Here is an 18,736-nt window from a genome sequence, read left to right on the forward strand (position 1 = left end):
CTACAATTGTGTTTTTTCGACCATTTCGTCGAAATCAAAGTTGACCGAAGGTTGAAATTTTGGCACTTATCATGATTTATATGAAAATATTTCAAAACTTATAAATGCTACAACCATGGGTTGTTTTTTGCTGTATTCTACATGAAATTGTGCATATTTTAATATATAAAACTTTATGTAATGGCTAATATAAAACGGTGCAAAAATTACGACAATGTGACGAAAGAATTTCTGAGATGCGTCGCTGATGCTCTGTAGTGTGAGAAGAAAGAAATTCGCGCATGCACGGCTGGGTAATGCTTGTAAACAAAACAACAGCGTGATCTGTGAACTCCCAGCATCCCTAAAGGCGCGTGATTTAAAATCTTTCGCAAACTAGGCCTATAACTATTTTTCCGTGAATATTTAAAAAAACTTTTTGTAGTCAACGTACCGTTCATCCACTCGGCACCCGACAGACAATTTTAGTCGACGTACGATATGTCCAGTCGGCGTTTAAGGGTTAATTGCTTACCACATTGCAAAATTGAATTATTGTACGGCGAATAATCCCAACTCGAATACTACCTGGTTACCTGAGCATTGTAATACTGTAGTTTTATCACAAAAAGTGCATATTTCTCAGTGAAAAATACCATGAATGGGTGAATTTTCAGCAAATATTGTGTATACATTATCCATAGAGAAATCCACGAGTAGGTGAGTCCATGAATCGTGAGACCACGAATACGGGGGTTTTACTGTATTTTTCATGTGAACAATTTCGTCTCCTTGTGTTGAATTTGGTCTGTTTGTGATGGTAAGCTCTTCTACATGTGTCATCAAACCATTGCTGGTCATTTGTCCTGAATTTAATGACCTTTCTAGGGACATACCTTACTAAGTTAGCCATCAGCATTTCATTCAACTTCTTGGGATCAGGATCTTAGATTTCAGCCAGACTGTCTTGGCAATGGTGGCATTAGGAATATACTTATAGACAGATATGGCCATCTCAATGGCGCAATGATTGGAAGTGCTTATATACAGTAGTTGGAACATCTGTGAATATGAGGTGTAATCTATTACCAGAAATATGTGCGGGTTCTTCAATTAGTTGGGCAAAATCAGAGGATACACAGAACTCAAGAGCAGACTGGCTGTGTTTATCTGTGGAATTTGAATTAGGCCACTCGTTCTGCTTTGCATTGCAGTCTCCACAAATAACAAATGAAGCTTTTGTATCTTGTGACTGAACCATATGTTAATCCTCTCTAAGGGACAGTCATGTATAGAATCGTCAATATTTGGTTTGCGGTAAACAGAAAATAATTATACGTTGCAGAACTTGCTGAAATTCCTAAAACAAAGAATTTCATGGCAACTGCATTCTAAGTTTTTTGATGATATATAGGTTGCCCGGACTTAGTGTACTGTGTTGTTATGTTTTCCAACTGAGAGGAAAATGTAATAAGGGAAAATGTCATGTCAAGGTCGCCCGCTAGCAAGACTATGTCAATGAGGGAAATATTAGGTGGCCAGTGATACTCAGTGGCTACAAAAATACATTTATTCTTAAAGTTTACAACTCAAACAAGAGCAGGGAAATGGCCAAATGCCGGGGAGTCAACTACAGGGCTAGCAAAATGTGTAAAATCACAGAAGTACTGACGGCTGGGAGCATCTTGGGAAGTGGAAAACAGCCCCAAATTCACACCACCTGTAAGAGAAGATGCGGGAATTAATGGTTAGGCTAACGTGCACACTGTTCTTAACTTATTAATAAATCGATTGATACTTCTACCCAAGTGATGCAAGGGATATCAGCAGATACAGTTAGGCTAGGGGGGATTGGGCGTGGGGGGATTGGGCCGCTTGCTTTACAAGATGGCGGCACTGAAAATGCTTAGACAAATTAAAAAATTTACCAAAATAATGTTATAACTGAAATATTTCACAATATGACAAACTCCCATTTATTCTGAGAACGGGATGGCTTTTCCTTATGGATTGCTGTTGCAGTGGGGGAGAAGGAACTGTGGAGACAAGGATGTTTCAGAGGGAAGGGGTGTACAGAGGGAGAGAAGGATTGGGGAACCGAGGGCACTTTCACACACAGACACCAGCCTAGATTATTTCCTTGCAAGCCTTGCGTGGTCCTCCGAGGACTAGGGCTTCTAGGTTCCCTTTGTGGCTGTCTTGTCACGTGGCTGTACCCATGCGGTCCCTCAGCAGAGTGTAAGTGCGCACAGATGTCCGACTTGATCGGGAGACGGGAGAAGACTGGGACGAGCTCTCTCACCTGCCCGTGGATGCGGGCCAAATTGCTGTGAGGGGCGGAGCCAGGCTGAGGTGTCGCCAAATTGTCGGCCGTGTCTGAAAATGTGAAAAAGATTCCTCCAGGGAGTAACTGGGATATAGGATATGATAAGGTGTGAATTAGGCTCAAATAAGGGATGTAAGGGATATGGCAACGCATCCTCCTTCAAGATCCTCACCAGAAATTCCTGGTGTTGGGAACTAAATCCCAAACAAAATTGGCAGAAGGCCTCTATTTATGACAGCTCCTGTTTTAGCAGAGATTTCATCCTTGAATAGGACACAAACTCTGCAAGTGACCTCAGTTCCACCAACCTTGAGCCTTTTCAGATGCATCATTACATTTTACAATTAGAGCTGCTGCTAGGGTACTTACTTGACCATCTAAGTTCATATGCTAGATACTGTATTCTAGGCTATGTTTAGCTTGGTAAGGAGTATGTTACAGGACTCTGCCAGTGAGACACTAACATTGAGCAAAGAGTAACATACTCTGATAATCTAAAACAAACACAAGGTAACCTAGCGCATCAAAGGGAGAGTTAACATCAATGATCAATATTAATACGAGGTAAAATAAAATAAATGGGAGGCCAAGGCAGATCCTTAGGTGAGACCCGGAGGAGCTGCCAAGGCCTACTAAGGACATACAGGACTCTAACCTGTGCAAATAAGTTAAGTATACCTTAGTTTAACCAGACCATTGAGCTGATTAACAGCTCTCCTAGGGCTGGCCCGAAGGATTAGATTTATTTTACATGGCTAAGAGCCAGTTGGTTACGTAGCAACGGGACCTACAGCTTATTGTGGAATCTGAACCACATTGTAGCGAGAAATGAATTTCTATCACCAGAAATAAATTCCTCTTATTCTTTATTGGCCGGTCGGAGATTTGAACTCGCGGCCAGCAGAGTGCTAGCTGAGAACAGAACCCACTCGCCCAATGAGGAATTCTAACCTGTGCAGAATATACACAGAAATAAGAATAACAGATGGATCTGTGCAAAAATACACAGCAACAAAGGAGTGTACCTGTGTTTGGCTACACTGTTGTGCGTGCAGCTGTGGTGGGCTACACGACTGTAGAGTGTACCTGTGGTGGGGCTACACTGTGGTGTGTGCAGCTGTGGTGGGCTACATGACTGTACAGGGTACATGTGGTGGGGCTACACTGTTGCTGATGAGTGGATGTGCACAAGATGATTAATTTTATTGTTTTATCAAGATCTAATTCAAGTTTATCATATTTGCTACAGCAATTTTGCAATCAGTTGATTAACTCTCCTTCACCGAGTAGCTACTGAACTGATGTTTTCGGTGGCAAATACATATCACCAAGTCTGAAATAATGTTTGATAGAAATTGAGAGCTGTTTTGTGTGATGGTACTTTGTGTACTTCAAAATAATTGTTGGTAAAGAATTGACCTAGAACACTTTCTTATTACATTTTCTTGTGCAGAGAACTGAAAAAGTGTAAGGGCAGAGCGTAGTAAGGAGAGAAATTACTTATTTTGGCGGCAGTGGGCTTTTGGATAAATAGGCTCTCTGGACAGCCGAGAATCGGCACCAAGTGCCCAGGAGCCCCCACTAGCTTCGGGGCCGAGCGCCCAGCAGTGCTCACCAGCTTCCTGAGCTACTAGCTCACCTGGCGCCCAGCTATACCTGGCGCCATCTGCAACCTGGGAGCACCCAGCGCCAACTCTTCCCACATTAATTTTCTCTCTCCTGCTACTATCCCACTTATCTTTTCCCACATCTGGCTCCCTCACTTCCTTCCCGTGCCTTTGCCAGTCTTGTGTATGGGTTAACAGAAGTTAACCTAATGATAGTGAAGTGTTCTGCAGTGGAGGAGGTGATTATCCGGCCTGTCGGTTCTCCTAGACCTAAGTCACTGTCTTACTCACCTGAACCTGGGAGAAGTCATACTGAAAGTCCAGTGGAGGCTGATGGGAAGTCCCCCAGATAGTTGCCCCCTCAGCCGAACCTGTTGTATGGTCCCAGGTTGCGACAGACAGCCACTGAAAAGACGTCTTGCCGGAAGTGTAGGGGACGAGGTGACTATCCAGCCCATTGGATCTCCTAGACCAAAGGTCATTGTCCTGCTCCCCTAAACCTGGTAGAAGACATGCTTGCAGTCCAAGGGGGTTTTCCCCCGGATAGTTTTCCCCCTCAATCGAGCCTGTTGTCCAGTCCCAGGCCTCGGCAGACAACCATTGAAAAGGCCTCCAAAAAGATGTACTTTAGTGATATAGATTCCGGTTTGGAAGTACACAGCGCTTGTCTCCTGAACTTCCAGTTGTGGAGTGCCAGTATTTGGCGCCAAAACACTCTTCCAGCACTCATAAGCGCTCAGCACCCGAGCACCCAGCAACTCCCAAGCATCCAGTGGCTCCAGAGTGGTGCCCCCCCCCATGTTCCTAGATGGAGGGAAGAAGATATACCAAAGGTCCAAAGGAGGTTAGTCCCATAGGAAGTCACACCCTCAATAGAACTTCTCACTCACAGTTCCAGTAGTGGCAGACCCTCAGACTGCCGTTGGAAGGGCGCCCCTTTTAGTGTCCACCAGTTGTCATCGGACTCAAAATTATCGCTGACAAGAAGCATTCTAGGTGTTTTTCACGGCATGGCCGGACCCTTGAAGAGATGTAGTGACAATGAGAAGTTTCCTATTATGTTTCAACGGACTAGAGATTCTCCTCTTGGCGACATACGCCAGTCACAGTCTCCAAGCGCTCAGCACCTGTTCCCAACCGCCCGCTATATACCTCTGTGTGCTCGCCACTGGTTGCTAAAAGTTCGGCACCAACTCCCGAGTGCCCAGCGCTGATTCCAGAACGCTTGGCGCCTACTCCAGAGCGTCAATATCTATCCAGTACTTGACTCCTGCCTGTGAACATTTATCACCTGCTCACGAACAGTTTTTTATAACTCACTGTTGCTCTTTCTTGAGTGCCAGTTCCTGATTGAGTTCCTGGCTCTGGTTTTTTCAAGTGACCTGCGCCAGTTCCCGATAACCTGGGCACCAGTTCTGCAGTATCAGTCTCCTGCATCTGGGAACCATATGGAGAGCATTAGTCTGCATATAGAGAGGTCCTCTTTTCAGTACCGGGCGCCCCCTCCATGACAGTTAGTGTCTAGAGTTGTGTCCTTTGCAGATGAGGACATTTATGTCCAGTGTTTTTGAGCTTTGTGAAGAAAGCTCCCTCATCTTAGACAGCAGGAGCACTGATTAAGAACATACAGGACTTCCAGTTTTGAGTCGAGAGACATTGCCTCAGTTTGTCTCTGAGTCCTGTCGTGTGTGGGTAAGGACAATTGAGATATCTTTTATAGATCTCTGCTCTTTACTTTGAAACCTCAAGAAAACTCGGGTGATCTTTTACTGCTGAGGGAGTCACAATCGCATTCAGCCCTGTTATTTTCGCCTTTGGGCCTACATCTCCTCTTCCCTCGGGACACAGTTGAGAGAACCGTCTGTTTTGCAGAAGGGTTTGGCTCAGTTTGTCAAACTCACAGTTAAGCCTGTGCTAGGCTTTCTTGTTTTCCACACATGTCTTCGTCCTGTGCATAGTGTTATGGAGTCCATTATAATTGAGTCTGCTCGAATATCCAAGTGTCCGCCGACTGCCAAAGAGTCTGCAGGGTCAGCAGCTTGTCCACATGGTGGTCTACGAGTCAGGACAAGGATCTGCAAGTTCCCTCAGTTGTCAGGGAGACCGCATAGTAGTCAGCAAATCTGCACAGCCTGCAATGATCTTTTTTTCTCTTAGAATAGAAGACGAAATTTGGGATAGAGATGAACCAGACAATCCTGTCATCCACTCTCCAAGGGCATTTGGATGAAGACCTAAGTTATGGAGGAAGCATCCTTCCATGTCCCTGCTGGACTCTGGGAGTATCTCAAGTCTGTCTGGCTTGACAGAGTCCTCTAGTGTGAAGATCTGTGTTTTGGCCTCTACACTGCAAGCCTACTCTCGAGTCCTCACTCCTCTAGTGTTTGACTTCATGTTCTGGAACATCATTCTTTACCTGGATGACTGACTTCTCCTATTGCCTTTGAAGGAAAGTGCAAGGAGGTTTTGAAGGAAAGTGCAAGGAGGTTTTCTAACATTTGGAACAAGGAAACGCAGCTGGACACTTTTGTTTATTCCCTTAGTCCTGAATTAGGTTGGACCTACAGTAGTGGCTGTCCGAACATAAACCATTGGAAGGGGAGTGCCTTCATACTACAAATCTAGACCTAGTTTTCCATTCAAATGCCTAGGATCTGGGTTGGGAAGCATGCTTGAGGAACTGGGTAGTTTCCGGGACATGGCCCTCGGAAGAACATAATCGTCTCATCTCTCAAGTAGCTGAAAGCTTTTCACTTACAACTTCAACTACAGATCCTATTGCACCCCTAGACTGTGGTAATCTTGTTACAAGACCACAGTCCTAAGTATATTCCCATCTGTATCAGATAGCAGAAAACTTTTCACTACAACAGTCTTCTTGCCAAGTACTCCAATCTAAGTAGGCGGTCTTTCGTCGATGGTGTAATGGTTATAACATCTCGTCTGTGAATTCCTCTTTAGTTCGGATAGCAGAACTCTTCCTATGCTTGAGCACCACCAAAGGGGCTTTCTCCTTCCTCCACCTTCAAGGGGCATAGAGAAATGCTAGGCTTAGTATGTAAACACAAAGGTCTAGTTTTATCTTCTAACCAAGATCTTAGCGACCTATGAAGTCTTTCAAGACTTCCAAGGCATAGAGGAGTCTACTCCGTATATTGGAATTCGGACGTAGCTCTTGAGTGGTTAACAGGCCTCTCTGTTCCATGCCTCTCAACTTGACTAGAAAACTCTGTCCCTTGTAGCCCTAGCAAATGCCAAATAAGTCAGTGAGCTTCAGACTATAGACAAGCAAGCAGATTCTACTCAGGGAGACACAGTCTGTGAACAGGATCTGTGCTTTCTCCCTTAAGTGATTGTTGGACATCCCTGGCTCTGGGAGAGTGAGCGAAATATCTAGTTTGAGCTTTCAGGTTTTACCTGAAAAAGCTTTATAATCAGAGCGCCATCCATACCTAGAGTGTCTGGACAAGATCCTGTCTCACCCTTGGTCTATGAATGCACTGTCCTTCATCTCCAAAGAACTTTGTTTTTGAGACACACTCAGATTCAGGAGAACAATTTGCCTACCTGTTAAAGGAAAGCTAAGATGCCGGAATTGCCTCTACTGCATTAGCTTTCAGGGTCAATATGTCATTAACTTCTGTTTGGCGATCGACCCACTGGAAGTGTAATAGTTCTTCACTTCTAAATTTTCCTTGAAGTCAAAACAGTGTTTGAAAATTTTGCAGTACCTTGGGACCATTATTTGTAATTGGCATGGCACTGAGGGAGGAAGTAGAGGATTTTCTCTTCCTATCTCTTCACCTTGTAGTAAGGTGATGCGAGTAAGTTTAGCAGTGTTGATGATGCCATTGATTTACTTAATGGTACTCTTCACACTGCTGGATTGCATTCCATTCCTAAAACCGCTGGCTTATTCCTCCATCGACCAGTTCCTTGGTGGTCCCCTGAACTCCAGTTACCTCACTGAGCCACAGGAACTGCTCTAGCTAGATGCCAACGAAATCAAACAGAACTTAACATCATAGTATATAAAAAGTGTAGAGCACAGTTCCGGCGAGCATTAAAAGCAGCCCGTTGCCAATCATGGTCATCCTTTGTTTCTTCAGTGAATAAAAGAACCCCACCTTCAGCTGTATGGAGAAGAGTCCATAAAATAGCGGGCAAATATACTCCTAACCTTCCCCCTGTACTAAGGGCTAATGGGCAGTACATCACAGGTGCATTGGAAATGAGTAACAAATTAGCAGACCATTTTGAAAAAGTTTCCCAGAAACTGGACACATCTCCTGAATTCCATTATGATTCCAGGGAAGAACAAAAGCCATTTGATTTTTCATCCAATAAAGAAGAACCCTACAATGTTCCATTTACTGAGAGAGGATTTGATTCTGCCTTGTCAACAGATACAGCCCCAGGCCCTGATGAGGTTCCATATGCAATGATTAAGCATGTATGTAAGAACACTAAGCTTTTCACAATTAGGATTATCAACAGAATTTGGCATGATCACAGTTTCCCATCAGTTTGGGAACTAGCTTTAATTTTAGCCTTTTTAAAACTGGGAATGGACAAATTTTTATGTGCAAGCTACCGTCCAATTGCCTTGACATCTTGTATTTGTAAGATTATGGAAAAGATGGTCAATGCAAGGCTTGTTTGGGTATTAGAAAAAAACAATATTTATCACCTGCACAGTGTGGATTTAGAAAAACGCATTCTACTACTGATGTCTTGATTTGCCTTGAGTCATCTATATGTAAATTGTTTGCATCAAAACAGCGTCATGTTACTATATTCTTTGACCTTGAAAAGACTTATGACACAGCATGGAGATATGGAATCCTTAAAGCCATCCATCAATCAGGACTTAGAGGAGAACTGCCATTGTTTATTAAGGCCTATCTGACACATCGACGCTTTCAAGTTAGAGTTGGTAATACTCTATCAGAAAGTAAATTCCAAGAAGGGGTCCCGCAAGGTAGCTTTCTTAGTGTTACCCTATTTGCACTCGCTAACAATGGTATTTCTCCTCATATTCCTTATGATGTATTGCACACACTTTTCGTTGATGGTCTTTCTATATCATTTTCAGGATCAAGGATGTCTGTTATTGAAAGAAAGCTCCAGCTTACAGTAAATAGCAAAACTAAATGAGCAGATTTAAATGGGTTTCAGTTTTTGACTGGCAAAACAGTTGTTGTCCACTTGTGCCATATTCGTGGGCTTCATCCAGACCCAGGCATATATATGAAAGGCCATAGAATTCCCTGTGTAGAGGAAACCAAATTCCTAGGTTTAATTTTTTATTTTAGGTTGACATGGGTGTCTCATCTAAAGTACTTTTAAGGTTGCATAAAGCTCTGATTTTATCGAAATTGTTTCATGGGTGTGAAGTATACTCTTCTGCAACCCCCAGCAGGTTGAAAATGCTTGACTCTATACAGTACATCATGCAGGCATTAGACTGGCCACTGATGCTTTCAAGACCTCGCCAATATCAAGCCTGTTGGTTGATGCTGGGGAGTTGCCTTTATAACTCCATCGCCAGTCATCCATCCTTCGCTACTGGTATAGGATGCAGAGACTTCCCAGTTCTCAAGCCTTTCAAATTATAACAAGCGAAAGACATTTTAGGCACTATGAAATGCATTCTAAATGTCCACAACCTTACGGGTATAGGCTTAAACAGCTACTTGGCACTACTGATATCAGTAGAAATGGGGTGCATCCTTATAAAATGTCAGTAACCCCGCCATGGAAATTATTAGAAATTTCATTTTGTAAATATTTTTATGGTTATAAGAAAAATGAGATATATTTATGGAACACAGTGAGGTTCATAAGGATTCAACTTGTATATTCACAGATGGCTCCAAATCCAGCGCTGGCGTTGGGTTTGGAGTTTTAGTAATAAGTTTTGCACTAAAGATGCACTTTCTGTTCTAACATCTATTTTTCCAGCAGAGTCACTAGGGATTTTAAGTGCTATTGAAAAAATAGTGATTATTGATGAAACAAATTTTACAATTTGTAGTAATTCTAAGAGTGCATTACAGGCACTTAATGTTTTTAACTCTACTAACCCCTTGGCTTTAAAAATTCAGCAATGGGTCACCTACTATTATACAAAGAAACACATTAGTTTTTGTTGGGTTCTGGCACATGCTGGTGTGAGTGGAAATGAAGAAGCTGACAGATTGGCCAAAGCAGCAGCTCTAGATTTACTTCCAAGGAGGTGTCCACTTATCTGTTTATTGTTTTTATAGTAGCTATGTTGTTCATTTATTTGATATCGGCATCAATGACCCAGCTGTCACGATGCCAGATAACTCAAAATCATTCTTTCATTCATTCCGCAGGTGTGTGAGGATCTGTGGAAGCTGTGGGGAGACCTCTCTTAGATCTTTTCGCGACATCCAAGTATTATCATCTTCCAGTATTCTGTTTGCCAGTCCCTCTAGCATGGGCAACAGACGCCATGCCACAAGACCGGTCAAACAAAGATCTTTATGCCATCATGCCATTCTGCATAATATGGGAAGCTCTCGACAAGTTCCACAACCACACAAATGTCACGATGACTCTAGTGGCCCATCCTGGCTGCGGCAGCAATGGTTCCCAGATCTCCTCAGGCTTCTGACAGGCTTCCTGAGGTTGTTACCACAAATGCCAAGTCTTCTCAGACAGCCCCAATTCAGGCGATTCCACCAAGGATTGTCTGATTCCACCAAGGATTGTCCACTCTGGCCTTGACAGGGTTCAGACTGCCAAGAAACTCCTCAGACAGAAGGGGTTTTCAAGAGCAGCTTCAGAGGCATTTGCAAAATGCAAACATTCCTCCTCTGACAAAGTCTTCCAAGCCAAGTGGGCCATCTTTAGAGCCTGGTGTAGAAGACACGACATTTCGTCCTCTAAGATGTCTGTAGCAGACATTGCAGACCTCTTCTGTATTTGAGGACATCTAGGGGCCTTTCCTCCTCTTTGATCAAAGGATATAGGGCAATGTTCAGTTCGGTGTTTCCGCACAGAGGCATGGATCTTTCGTCTAATCAGGACCTGTCCGACCTCATCAAGTCCTTTGATACCTCCAAATCCAAGGGACTGAAGGCTGTCTCTTGGAAGATGTAGTCTTGAAATGGCTCTCGGGACCCTGTTTTGAGCTTCTTTGTTTAGCTTTGCTACAAGACCTTACTAGGAAGACCTTCTTCCTTGTATAGCATTAGCGACCACTTTGCTAGTCAGTGAGGTGCATGCTATGACAAGAGAGTTGGATTTTCCCAAGGTGATGCCGTATGTTCATTTACCCTGGGCTTTTTAGCTAAAAATGAAAACCCAACCAAACCCTGGCCTTGTTTCTTCACTATTAAAAGCCTGATGGAAATCCTGGGCCCAGATGATGAGGAGAGAGTTCTTTGCCCAGTGAAGGCACTGAGGTACTACTTGCACAGAAGGGAAAAGGTTCGATGTCCTACGAGTAAATCTAAGGTGCTCAGTTAAGAATCCGTCTCATTTCCTGTTCAAAAATGGCTTGTCGTTCTTCTTGAGGGATCTTATCACTGAGACCCATCTTCAGGAGGCCTTAACGTCCGTCAGAGGTAAGGCTCACGAGATCAGAGCGGTCATTACATCGTTAGCTTTGAAGCACAACCTATCTCTATCGTCGATTCTTCGTGCAACTTATTGGAAGTGTAAGGTTGTCTTTGTGATGTGGAAATTATCATTTTCAATAATAGCAGTGCTTTGGGGCTGTTGTCTATGGCTAGCATGGTGTTGGAGGAGGAAGTGTAGGAAGCGTTTCTTCCCTCCTTTTCTCTTCGCCTTGAACTAAGGTGTTGAGTTGTAAGGGGAGCCTAGGGCCGCTGTGTACCTGGATGCCCACCAGTCTTAGTTTTTTATTGGATGGGTGGTGGTTGTTTGCTTTATGGTGTAGGTGATGTTGGTGTTTTTTATTCTGGTCAATTGGTGTGTCAGTAGTACTGTGCCCAGGGCAGGAGCAACTGGCTATTTGTATGCTTTGTTAGTCACCGGGATCATCCCTTGCTGCAGAGCCCCCACTGATGTAGAGGTGCGTCAGGGCTAACTTGCCACACCCTACATGGTTAAGATAGCGCCGACCAGAGGCAGTATCTACCTGCAGCAGCTCCCTTACCAGGTAAGGAACAACAAGCATTGTACCAATGCTGATAATTTTTATTCTCTAACTCATTATCATCCATAATGTTTTGGGGTAGAAAAAATCCATATACCCCACCCCCATGTCAATTTGGGATTCAGCAGTGTAATTATGTGGTAAATTATATATAAAAAAAATGACATTTTTATGATAAAGTTTTATATATACTTACCAAGTAATTATGAATCAGAACCCTCCCTCCTCCCCTCATATGGAAAGAAGGGCAAAAACAATTGAGCTCACGGCTGAAGTTGTTCCTCTGTTACCCTGAGTCACCTACACCGATACTAGCCCTACGGCGAATTTCAAAATTTTTAAACTGCTGGCAAGTGAAACTGTAAGTAATGTAATTACTTGGTAAGTATATATAAAACTTTATTTTATCATAAAAATGTCATTTAGACCATCATAGTTTGTTTAAATAAAGGTACCTTTCTTAGGATACATTGTTTAAATAAAGGTACCTTTCTTAGGATACACCTCTCTTCATGGATTTCCAGTATAACAATTATAAGTTGAATAAGCAGTGACCAAATGTGTTATCTGGGAGATTATAACTAGGGAGGAGAAAGCAACAAGGAGCTCCTGGTATAGTCAGCATGAGTGCTTGTTGCCCAAGAATTCCTTCCAGAGGACAGCAGACTACCCTCACACATTGTTAGTACAGTAATCAGAAAATATAATCGCTTGTATAGAGATAAGGCAGTTCTTAACCTTTGACTTTTGTTACAGCCAGTAGCTCTTGTATTTCTTGGATTACTGCAGACATACCAGGCAATGGAAGTAAGAGATTGATGTTGGATAAGATGCAGTAAGTGGTTTTACAGCTATTTCCTTGTAATCACCAAGGTATTAGTGCCTTGTCATCAGTGTTAACTAGATCAACATAATTCAGATAGCCTTCTTTCAGGATACAATCTGTAACCTTAGTTTTTTTATTTGTACAGATTTTTTTTAAGCAATTCTATCCTCTGGATGTTCATTTCCATGCTTCTGTTCTCTTATAGTTTATGAGGTGCCTTTGGCATCATCTTGGCAGGGAAATTATTAAGTTCTATCTTGAGACTTTCAATTCCTGTTTGGCCACTGTTTCACAGATATTTACTGAGTATTGGCTCTAGATTTTGATGCTATCACCTCCAGAGGAATTTCATGACACCTGCAATGACTTCTCCAGTTATGTCAGCAACTGGGACTTGGAATCAGTTGGGAGAAGCAACATCTGAACAGGCAACTAGAGTTACATGTGTAAGCTTGGATTTAGAGCTCAAGTTACCTTAGTCCATCCAGTTGAGGCATCAGTGCTTATGTAGGATTATCTGTGGAGTTTTGATTTCCTTATGTTTGTGACAGGCTATGATAGGCTACATATTTAACTGCTTCCTTGTAGCCAGCTCATGGTTTGTTCTCTAATTGTGCAGAAATCAGTTCTTGGACAACTTCAGTTCTTTCAGAGACAATAGTAGGAGATATCTCCTTTAGTGGCAGAATGTTAGAACCTGAGGTTAGTAGCATTCCTGATACCTCTTGCTCTAGTTCTAACACTAGACTTAACCATTGCAGGCAGGTGTGTTTGTCACATAACTGTCTGAAGTTTAAGGCAACTTATCTAGTGCTTATAAGGCTACAGTTGTCAGGCAAGTGACGGAATTGTCAGTCATTTTCCAACAATATGACCACACTGACATAATCTGAGAAGTCAGTGGTATAAAGAATTAACCCTTTATTGATTGGCAGTATAGATATTTACATGAACTGAGAAATGTTGGGTGAAAATCAAGCCAAGATTCATGCCATTAAAATATATGATAAGTGACAGTTGAGTAGAAAGTACCGTTTCTTTCTTCAGAAGGGTCAGCATATTCAAACCTTTTTGAAGGTGTGGTGACATGGGACACCTTACAACCAGTCTCAACAACCTGCCAATAAGGCAGTCCCTGGTTATCAGTGGCCTTGGTTATTGGCAATGTGGTTTTACAGCGCTTGTCTAGCGACAACAATAACCGGATTTTCAGCGACGATAACTGGATTTTTGGCATCGATATGTTCTGATATCCGTTTACCGGCGCTGATAACCAAAGATTGGCATTGATACCCACCTAACAGAGGAGCTGATCCCTGCTTATCGGTACCAATGTCTGCTTATTGGCACCGATATTTGTCGATTTTCGGTTATTGTCATGCCATTGGGAACGGAACCTCCGCCGATAACCGGGGACTGCCTGTATACTGTTTAAGCTTAGTTGGATATGGCTGCTTAGAGGTTGGGTGTCTTCTTGAAACTTTGGTAGAACCTTTCACCCATTCTGCAATGATTTTGGGTAATTTTGAGTGCCAGCAATCATAAATGATTCCTCAGCTCCATTCTGGGTTAGTCAGGAGTAGTTTTAAAATATGTTTCTTTTGGTAAACCTGTTCATGAAGCTCCCAAACTAGAGGTAAAAATACATGAAAAAGAATATTCTGATGTCATTCATACTTTCCACTTGACTCTGGATACCTTAGATATCTATGCTTGGAGTTATGCAGGAGCACTCTAGATGCACAAGGTTTTTAACAAGCAACGACAGCAGTCTTTGAGTCATATAGAAAGGCAGCACTTACCCATACTAGGCTGAGTGGAACTATTTTTGTGGTTGGTGGTGATTTAAGCATTTATCCAGGTTGTGCCACTGTTCCTGAGATATTAGACTTCCTCTTGTACCTTTAACAACAAAGGGCTACTTCAATCTTGGCAGTAAAAGGACTGAAGATCAGCACTACAGTCGACCCTCATTAAGACAGACTAATAGGGGGGCCAGGGTGTCTGTCTTAGCCGATAGTCTGGTTTAACCGGTGACATCTCTCTATACACCTAAAAATATACTGTACTGTATTTCATTATTTTTATAAAGAGTATGAATAATAAACCAATGTAGAAATGTTTGAATTAAACCTCATGGTAAAAGATGAAAAATGGAGAATAAAAATATAAAAATGATAGAATTCAGCCACATATGTAGATGCCTAGGCGGAGACATGAACACATAATTGTCAAGTAAAAAGAAGTGGAGTCTCTAATATGAAAAGATAATGAAATTTAGATTACAGGTGCACAATCCTTTACCTGAAATCCTCGGGGCCAGATGTGTTTCGGTTTGTGGAATTTTTCGGATTTCGGAACTGTGGGGTCAAGATCATAATCAGACATCACTACTGCCGCAAAAACATTTTTTCCCCCATTTTCATGGTTTTTAATTATAGTTATTTATTCATTATTATAGTATATTATATTATTTGTATTAATATACTGTTAAATGAATGTGAGATAATATAAAGATCATCAGTAATAAAATAGTGGGACAATTAAGACCATAAGTTCACTAACACATTTTGTTTTTAACAAAAACTTTCTGTAAAATGCAAAAACATACATAACCATAATAATTGCAATTCAACTTGTGAATTTTAACGATAAGACAATAAAATACATTTCATCATATCGATCTTGGAGAGGGTTGTTTTTATTGTTACTAAGGTCATCATCAGTTTGCAGTTGTAAATCTGGGGACGGTTCGGGAATAGGATTCGCAAGTGATGACGCATCACCACAACAGACTGTTGTGGGATTTTTCATGCTACCATATTAAAGTTAAAATTATTGTTGAATTCTTGTTTTCATGAAGAAATAATTATAAAAAGCAAATTATTGGTTAACGGCAGGGGTTCTGTTCCCTGCCGTGCACTGATAACTGAAAATCGCAGATAATTATGGTAATAAATGGTGTTTACAATGCCGTAAGCGCCAGTAAACATCTTACCGATGCCGATAAATCGCTTACCGACACCAATAAACCACTTACCAACGGCAAACATCTAGTTAACAACATTATTAGCTAAGCGTCATAACACCGAAATGCTGTTAACCGACGCTGCCAATAAGCGAGGACTGCCTGTGTGTTGATTTAAAAAAATGATAATTCATAATTTTTTTAAACTATAAGGTAGTTCATTAAACACGTTAGTGTATGTATGTATGTATCTGTGTATTATTATTATTATTATTATTTGTAAAATTAGGAAAAAGACCTTTAATACAGGTTTTGTTAAACAAAATGGCAATTTCAACAGCATTTATTTTAGATAGTAAACGCTCAATTCGTCTTATTAATTGTTTTTCTTATGCTGGAATGGTTGCAAGCAATTGACCAATATTCATATCCGGTAGTTTAGTGATGTGTAGGAGGTAGTTCTCGGTGAATGTTGACTAGTTTCGCCCTGAATGATGCCCTAACGAGGAGGGCGAAACTAGTCGACATTCAACGAGAACTACCTCCTACACATCACTAAACCACCGGATATGAATATTGGTCAATTGCTTGCAACCATTCCAGCGCAAGAAAAACAATTAATAAGACGAATTAAGTGTTTACTATATAAAATAAATGCTGTTGAAACTGCCATTTTGTTTAACAAAACCTGTATTATTATTATTATTATTATTGTTTATTGTTGAGTAGTTTGACCAGATCACTGAGATTATGTATTTGTCTTAATGTTGATTTAATATCCAACCAAAGTAGCAAGATCTGTAAATGCAAATGACCCAAGACTGAAAAAGACTTTCTTACCTCTGCTACATAATTAACTTGAGTAATTTATTTATATTACATTTAGAGACCATATTTGTCATTACATTTAGGGTAGTTTTTCATTTTGGTTTATTGAGAACCACATTATAGTAGGGTTATGTGTTCATATAAAGATTTGGATAGACATCTCCAATGATACTGGTAATATCCTAGGTCATTCATTATACTTACTAATAATTGAGATTTCCAATGTTTCAGGATCTACTATTGTATCCTACTTTGTATATTGGACAATTGGTTCCATTTATACATTAATGGATGTCTTCAATAAACCATCCTTCTTAAGGCGTTACAAGATCCAGCCTGGCACCAATGAACCTGTTGAAAATGGAAAGCTCATTAAAGTAAGTAGTTTTACTTCTTTTGTTCAATAGGATTTGTGTTGAGTGCTCACTGTGTACTGAGGATATGAAGTAGTTATGAATTAGGGAATCAGATATCATTGATTAATATTATCATGTTGTCTTACTTGGTAAATGCTCATTTGAGCACATTGCAGTCATTTTTAGGAGTGGGAAAACTAAGTGGCATTTAAAACTAGCAGAAAGAATTGAGTGTATGTGTAACGGAGGGAGTGAAATGAAATTTGGATTACAATACAGTACTGGGTATTAGTTATATAAATATAAAAAATACATTACCAGCTAATTCAGATATTCAAAGGATGTTAGCTTCTGTAAATCTCAGGCTAAAGTCTTCCTGAATTGTGGAAGATTCTAGCCCAGGATTTATAGAAATTATAACATCCTTTGAATGGTAATGTTATGAATCAGTTTTTAATGTTATTTTAAAAATTTATGTATCTAATATCCAGCACTGTATTCCAAGTGACTGGATCAAGTTATTTGCCTGCTAACAACTGACATCATGTAAGTGTGTATGAGACAGCTGCACACATTTATGGATAGAATGAGATTTATAACATTCCTGAGTAATTCTCCAGTTATTTAACAAGATGTCTCTTCATCCTGACTTGGTATGTATGTGAAGTGACATCCACCATTTTGCCAGATACCTAAATTATCTTTAACCCTTATCTCCTGAAAGGCCATGATTGAGGTCATGTCAGTAGAAGACAAAACCAACGTTGTTCCTTCACAAATATACAAATCGTCGGTCTTTACATAAGGAATATGCTTCAGTGCAGGCTGGAAACAGCTGTTTAACTTTCAGACAAGGTGGTTAGGTAGTTAACTACTGTCCGACTGGTAGGAGTTCCGCCCGTTCGGACGGTAAGCACTCACTTTGCTTTCGGCTGATGTGTGATGAGGTGCTGTCTGCTGCTCTCTGCCTCGCTTGCCATTGTGCTTTGTTTTTCCTGGTGGGATCTTTCTTTCTTTGTTTTTGTGCTGTATTGATGTGATTGTGTGTTTGATATTCTTTTGCGATGCAAACCATAGAATCATCCAAGCCTGTGTGGAAGGGCAGTACCCAGCAGTTATGCCCCAGCACCGCTTCTAAACCGTGTACTCATTACCACTCTCCCATTGATGTTGACCCTCATGTCCTTTGCACTAGTGACAGGAGGCATGACTGTACCAGAACTCTATGTGTTATGAGTGTCATCTCTGGTTGCCGGTGCAGTGGGTGAATTTTCGCAGAGGAGGAAATATAAGAAGGGTTCCAAGGTGTCGTCCAGGGGTAACACGCTGCCAACAACACCATTGGTTGCTGACCCTTCTTCCTCTTTCCTTCCTCCTGCGAAGCATCCCTGCCTTGCTGTCACTCCTACGAGAACGATCTCCCCTTCGTCGTCTTCGCTCGCTTTGTCAAGTGGAAGTCAGCATTGGTGGTGGGTGATCAGGACAACCTCTGCTCAGTAGTCTCCGTCTGCTCTGAGGGGGAGGTATCCCTTTGGAGCAGGAGACTGCTGCCCCTGACCTGACATTTGCCTCTTCAGGTGAGACTGAGGAACTCTGGGAGACGTGGCTCTCTCTAGGCCTCTTGGGTGTTCTTCCCGTGCAAGGCCTTTTGAGTCATCTGAGATCTTCTTGTGCCCTTTAATGCTCCCTGTGAG

General features: G+C 41.6%; 1 protein-coding gene and 1 long non-coding RNA gene across 2 annotated transcripts in view; one reads left to right on the forward strand and one right to left on the reverse strand.

Annotated features, from left to right (window-relative positions):
• LOC136853241 (fatty acid hydroxylase domain-containing protein 2-like) overlaps positions 1-18,736 on the forward strand; it is a 78,438-nt gene that overhangs the window by 30,509 nt on the left and 29,193 nt on the right. The window contains exon 4 of the mRNA XM_067128621.1: positions 16,918-17,063. Within this exon, the coding sequence (XP_066984722.1) occupies positions 16,918-17,063 (146 nt within the window). The remainder of the gene's footprint in view (positions 1-16,917; positions 17,064-18,736) is intronic.
• LOC136853260 (uncharacterized) lies at positions 1,446-17,023 on the reverse strand. Its single transcript, XR_010857403.1, has 3 exons — positions 16,891-17,023; positions 14,693-14,942; positions 1,446-1,699 (listed from the first exon to the last, which is right to left on the reverse strand). It is a non-coding gene; the product is annotated as an uncharacterized lncRNA (long non-coding RNA).

This window comes from Macrobrachium rosenbergii, chromosome 3 (genome assembly GCF_040412425.1).
Source record: "Macrobrachium rosenbergii isolate ZJJX-2024 chromosome 3, ASM4041242v1, whole genome shotgun sequence".
Lineage (NCBI taxonomy): Eukaryota > Metazoa > Arthropoda > Malacostraca > Decapoda > Palaemonidae > Macrobrachium > Macrobrachium rosenbergii.